We start from the raw sequence: 6,836 nt of genomic DNA, 5'->3' as shown, positions 1-6,836 counted from the left end.
CTGTGCCTCCCCCCCCCCCCCCCCCAAGTTTTTTTTCTTTTCCTTTCTTAACTGTGGAAGAACAGTGCAAATTTGCATTGCTTATGCAGCTGAAATCAGTGCTCTGATTTACATAAGTTGAAGCATTTTGAGACTGTTATGCAGAAGTAATCAGTAGAATTAGACAGTGTTCATGGCTTGTGGGTTTTGGACCAAAACGCTGTATTTTCTTGTGGAGTTTACTTTTGTAACCTAAATATATCTAATATTGTTTAAGAGCAGCATCTTTGGGCAGATCTTGTTAATAGGCTTAAATTATGATTGATCATTTATTTGCAATAATTCTTTCCTTGAACTTTTCTGTTTTTTCTTAGGCCGTATGCTCTACATAACAGTGCTGTTTTATGTTTGTAACAACATTTTTCCAGATATATATTGTTAGGAAAAAAAACCCCAAACAAACAATGCAGAGCTCTGCAGTTTTTGAAATATTGAAAGAAATGGTGTGATTATTGGCTAGTATTCTTTCAGTATAGTTTTAAGACCACAAACTTTCAATTTGAAAATTGACCTAGTTTTATTTAGTGTTTTAATATTAAATTTAGAAAGCAAAATCAGGTGGATGTGGAAGAAACTGTGATTATGCATAGTGTAGATAAACTACAGTTCATGTTCTTGATCTTTATTACGAAGTTCCTGGACCAGTATTTCTATTCCAGTCTTGTTGCAGATAATTCTCCCTCCAGCATACTGAGCTGCTCGGATTGCTTTTGATATTTTTGTCCATACTGTAACTGTATAATCCTCATAAATTAACTAATTTTAATAATTGGTAAGAACTGTTGATGCATCAGAATAAAACAAGAATATCGACAGAGACTTAATATGCTTTCTATTAGAGATCTTCTAGGAAAATTTGGAACTTGTGTCAAAGATGAGTTTCTCAAATTGATTTCTCAACTATTAGGTGCAGGACTTCTCCACATATGTTATAATATTGTTTTCTAATTTCAGTCAAACTCAGCGAAGTCCCCATGTGTTTTACCGACATGACTTAATCAATCAACTTCAGCACAATCATGCCCTAGTTACATTGGTTGCAGAAAATCTCTCTGCCTATATGGAAAGCATGAGGCAGTATGCTAAAGGTAAGTTTTCAAATAAGAATTGCCTCATAAATAGATTGTATGAAAACTCCAGTTGAAAATTGAGTTAAAAGCAAATTCTTGTAATGAAATAGCTTTTAAGTTTGTCAAGTTTATTTGTGTGTAACAGCAGAATATGGGGAAGTAGCAGCTCTTGTTTATCTGTGGGTTGGTAAACATCATCTTGCCCTGCTGAGGCTAGGGTCACTATTTTTGTGGGACGTCCTAATAATCATCTTGGATTTTGTCACACTTCCAATTTTGAGTTTTCTTAGGCTCATTCAAGAAACTTTTTAATCATCTCAATTGGAAGCCAGTGTTTGAAATTTGTCAGGGAGAACTTTAAATCACAGGGATACCGTTTCCTTTTACCATGCAACTCCCATTTCTGTTCAGTTGCTTTCTCACTGCATTTATTGTCAGCAACACTTCTGCAGCATATGATGTTAGCATTCTTATATTTCAGCCTAAACTCAACCCTTTGCTGATGAGTTTATACTCTTACTCTGGATTAGCTTTCTAGCTACTGAGGTAAAAGTAGGGAAGTGAAGGAGAATGGCTGGCCAGGAAACTCCTTACACTGGATCACAGTACTTTATATACTGAATTAAGCTAACAGAAGTGAGAGGAGGATATACACACACACACACACACACACACACACACACACACACACACACACACACACACTCTGGCATTATAACATCCTGCTAGCTTCCCAGTTACATCTTAAAAATGACACAGTATGTTATGCAGGAATTCAGTGTAGATTGTTCTGAGGACAAGATATTTGCACATTGTAAAGAATGTGTGCATGTCATCCAATGCTTGGGTAGGTTGCCTAGATACCTTTAATTTTGGAATTAATTTACTTTTGGAGTATTTGATATCCAAAATACATCCTTGAAGACTTGTTTGAATGGTGGTACTGTATGAAGATGATAGCTTCAGCCAGGTATAGGTCAGTGAGAATGACATTTAAGCTAAATCTGCATCCTGCAGCTCTATTTCTCTATTCAGGAATACATGAGGGGGGTTACTTTAATTTAAGTTCCTTAATTAATGACAGCATTACACTAATTAATGTTGAAATAATACTAAATGCATTGTTCTGTTCTGAAGCCATACAGTCAGGCTTAGTCATGTCCAGGAAGGTAGAATGAAACAAATACGATTTCTTGTAACTTTTGTAAGCTGGTGGAGTGTTCTCTAACTTTGCAGAAGTGATGCAAAAAATGCTCTTTTGTTTGTAATAAACTTTGCATCTTAACTTAATGGATAGGTTAGAATCTATGATGTTTCTTTCTTTTGGACTTTGGCCAGATATGAAGTCCAAGGTTTGGCCTCAAGGGTTAGGAAGGAAACATAATCAGCAACTATATTCTATTGCAATGTTATCTTTGTCCAAAAATAGCTTGCATGTACTATTAATATATGAACTATTATTCATTAATTTTAGTAATTTTGAACTCTGAAAGCCAAAAGGTCATTTTTTATAATATTGTGTACCTATCGAATTGTTGATGACTTCAGCAGAATTAGGCTGATGTCTTGCATGATTCTGTTGTGCCAAAAGACATGTCCCATTCCCTGCTCCTCCCCAACTATAATGACTCAGTAAAGCGGTAATATAAACATCTTCAGCACAATAGGAATTGCAAGTGTGTGGAGTTTAGTGGAATTTAATTACAAAGCAATTATACTGTGCTTTCTTGAAACAAAGTTGCTACAGAGCTTCCACTTGTTTGCATCAAAGTACAAAACCAGATGAGCAATAGCGTGGATTTTTTTAATAAGATAGTTTAGTATATGATTAAAGGCAGTCAGAAAATACCTCCTAATGTTCCAGATAAGGTACTTAGACTGGAACGCAGTTTCTGTGCAACTTCTGTTTCAGTTTTATATACTAAGTAGAGCAGAACGCAGACAGCACTGTGAAGGTTGCCTTCCATGCCTTCCTGGAGAAAAGGGCCCAGGAGCAGTGAAGGGAATAAATTAAAGGAGAAGAAGGAAGATAATGATTGTGAGGCCAGAATAAAGAACTGGACATGTGTAGAATTAAGTTTAGCTGGAGAAGGTGAATGAGACAGAAGGAGAAAATTCAAGGCAGAGGTCCAAAGAGCACAGGTCAAACAAATGACAGAGGGGAAAAATAAAAGAAGAATCCAGTTGGCCACATTCTCTTTGACAGTTAATGGCACAGTTACCATGTAATTTCTGATCCTTTATTTTTTTAATTTTGATTTTGCCATATTTTCCTTGAAGGCTTCCGTAGTTGTGTCCTGTGACAGAGAACAGTGTTCCTGTGCTCCTGTTACTTGCTAATTAATGCATATTCTTTTCTGTCATACTGCCTTTTATGTTTGCCCTTCTAAAGTTGAAGAAAAGCTTAATCTATGTTTCATATATTTTTCCATGATCTATGACTTTCCTTTCTACCGAACTTACCCTTTCTTCCAAATCTGCAAAGTTCTTCAGGAGATGAGGCAACTGTTACTGCACTGTGTACTCCTGAAGGAGGAGGTCACCATTTCATCTTTACTACTCATCAAGGCCTTTTGAAAATCTTAAAAGATTGCTAGCCAGTTCTTCATCTTCTCTTTTTGTGAAGAAAAAAAAATCTTAAGTGTTAATGAAATGTAATTATTTGTAGAAATTGTGCCATACGTGTGTTTATCACTAATTACACTTAGATTTTCAACCAGTCCTTTTCTGATGTATAATTTCTCTGTTCGCTCTTCTGTTTCTGTATGTAGAAAGAATTTTTAAGGAGATCACACTTGAACTTGCTTTGGGAAGCACAGTGTGGAAAATAAATTGGGCAAATGTAGAGAAAAGCTGAGATGGAGAATATTTAGGGAGACTGATTTTTTTTTTTTTTTTTGCGCAGTTCAGAATTTTTCAGAGTTCTTAAGTACATACACGCTGCCTTTGAGTAACTGACTGACCTTTAATACTTGAATTCTTCTGTCGTTGCCACTATTGACACTTGTGTCTGTGAATTAATCTCTACTTAGGAAAAAAAAAGCCCAGATAGTCCCCATAGTGAAAAGAAATGAACACCAGCACCACCTCCCCCCCAAAAACAAATTCAAACAAAAAAGCACCCAACACTTTAAGTAAGCAGTTTTTATTTCTCTGCAGTATTGTAATTGCATATGTACTGTGATGGTTTCTTCTGCTAGACTCTCAGCATATTTATCAGTTTTTCTACTTCTAGTATTTAAATAATTTTTATCTATCACTTTTATATTCTTTCTTCAGAATTTTTTTCACTTGACTTCTTTGTTTAATTGCCCATTTATGTTTACTTCGTGAGGTTCGTGATTTAAATTTTGGTGAACGTAAATTTCTCCAGTGTTGTAGGCATCGGTTAACTACTGGTCTTCTGTTTTTCCTTTTACTTGATTTTTAAGCTAATGTAGCTTTTGCACTTGCGTATAGAGAGCAGCATTTATGACAGTTATTTTTCTCCTAATTTTGAAACATAGGTGATGTTAGATCAGCTGTTAGATTTGGTTGTTTTGTTTACCTTGTTCCTTGATATCATAGGAGATACTGATTTTCAGTTCTGAAGATAATTTTTACTGAGTCTGGATGTTGTCATGACACAGTCTCCCACCGCTGGGTCATCTTAGTTAAATGCTATCTGTATATATTTGCAAATAAGAAATACAGCATTAATTAGTTTAATGGAGCTGTCATAATGAATGTTGTCATGATGAAATATTACTAGTATGGATCAAGGTAATGCAAGTACAGACCTAGATTGTATCTCTTTAATTAAAAAAAAACAGCAAGCAAAATGAACACTAAACAAAACAACACCAAAACAAAGTTCCTATGAAACAAACAGCTGTTTAATAAACAGAATACTATGCCAAGAATTGATAACATGCAAGTAAAAATCTGACTTTTAGCTTTACTTCCAAATTAGTTGTTTTTTTCTGTTTAAAGCTTGTCAATATTAAAGGCATTTGAGTTTTTGTACTTAAAACTTGCAGTAAATAAAGTTGCCATATACTTTTTTCCTCTGAGTGATGTCGCATACATAGCTACTTATAAAGGTGTTAAAGAACTGGAGTCGTGAATTCATTTGGAGAGGAAGAACCCTAGAAGAGGGAAAACTGAAATTTTGGAAAAGATGCTGTGTAGCAGAACTAAAGCATCCTCAGAAAAAAGCATTGGATAATATGAATTATATGCTTGGTATACTTCTGTTATAACTGACTTCTGACTTCAAACTGACTACTTGAAATCAGGAAAAATTGATCTGAATAAGTAGAATACAGGTTCTTAATTGTTCTTTAATACTTCAATTATACTTAATGATAAGCATGTGTATCTGCACGTAATTGTTTGTTGATTGATTGTAGACCTCCCTAGTCTGCCTATATTTAGGATTGCCTTTAATTTAGGATTAAATACAAACTGGTAACAGGCTGCTGAAAACTATTTTCATACACCTTACTGAAAATTTATTGGGTTTTGAGTGGTTTTAATTGTAATGAGACTAACAAGTCTTCAGACATGTCTTTTAGGATCAGCATGTCTTTTTCTGAATGTATTGTCTAATAAAACTTTTTGTATTTGCAGAGCATGGTGAATATGATCCTCAAACTGTAAGACCAGGAAGCAGATACAGTCACGTACAGGAAGTACAGGAGCGACTTAACTTCTTACGGTTAGTTTTAACTTATCATTTGTTTAACTTCTGTTAACTTTGAAGAGAAGCAAACCCCTAAATTCTGTATCTCTTTATCCAGCTTTAAGTTCCTGTGTCAACTTATTTCAAAACACAGATGCCAAAATACACCAAACGTTTTTGTTTTGGTTTGTTGATGTTGTCATCCCCACCCCCCCACCCCCCAGGGTCTTCTATGCTAGTATTGGAATATTCAAATAAAATTTATTAGGATCTCTGCAATCCAAGATTTTGATTATGCACTAAGATTTGTATGGGCTTTTTCTGTCAGTGTGCAGAACCCTACTGATTTGAATACAATGTGCATGTGGATACAGTTACATTCATATTGCTGTAACTTAGCTGAAAATTTAAAGTATTTCATGTAGGGATATGTCCATGTGTTGTACCACACCAGATTTAAATCCATGATCATAAAATGACATATAGTCTTGTCAGACACTGATGTTAGGTTGTCAGAAGCTGAGCTTTAGAAAGAGATTGGAGTAAAATTATTTTCATGACTTTTGATCAGCTGCTCTTTGAGTAAAGCAAGAAAACTTGCTCATCACAGAGCTGCACTATGTTAATGGGGTTTTTAAGCTGTGTCTCTCTCAGCTTTTTATTACTTGGTCATGCTTGTGATATATATGTGTATAATATACATATTCACCTTTTTGCCTGTACTTTTTACTGAATTGTAACTCTAGATGTCTATTAGACAGTGCTGTTAATTGTCTCTTTGTTTTGCTCAAGATTTTTATTGAAGGATGGTCAGCTGTGGCTCTGTGCCCCTCAGGCGAAGCAAATATGGAAGTGTTTAGCTGAAAATGCGGTTTATCTTTGTGATCGCGAAGCCTGTTTTAAATGGTATTCCAAGCTAATGGGGGATGAACCAGACTTAGACCCTGACATTAATAAGGACTTCTTTGAAAATAATGTGCTTCAGCTGGATCCTTCCCTATTAACAGAAAATGGAATGAAATGTTTTGAACGTTTCTTCAAAGCTGTGAACTGTCGAGAAGGAA

General features: G+C 35.1%; 1 protein-coding gene across 1 annotated transcript in view; it reads left to right on the top strand.

Moving 5' to 3' along the window:
• The window catches only part of LOC104407027 (probable ubiquitin carboxyl-terminal hydrolase FAF-X), a gene marked incomplete at its 3' end in the record, with an annotated part of 40,301 nt that overhangs the window by 26,245 nt on the left and 7,220 nt on the right, over nucleotides 1-6,836 (top strand). The window contains 3 exon segments of the mRNA XM_010016194.1: nucleotides 994-1,127; nucleotides 5,721-5,808; nucleotides 6,565-6,836. The exon segment at nucleotides 6,565-6,836 is cut by the window's right edge and continues 17 nt beyond it. Coding sequence (XP_010014496.1) covers nucleotides 994-1,127; nucleotides 5,721-5,808; nucleotides 6,565-6,836 — 494 coding nt within the window.

The sequence above is a fragment of the Nestor notabilis genome, unplaced genomic scaffold (assembly GCF_000696875.1).
Source record: "Nestor notabilis isolate BGI_N333 unplaced genomic scaffold, ASM69687v1 scaffold10320, whole genome shotgun sequence".
Taxonomy (NCBI): Eukaryota; Metazoa; Chordata; class Aves; order Psittaciformes; family Psittacidae; genus Nestor; species Nestor notabilis.
The sequence above is the reverse complement of the archived record's forward strand: the minus strand, read 5'-3'. Positions and strand labels throughout refer to the sequence as shown.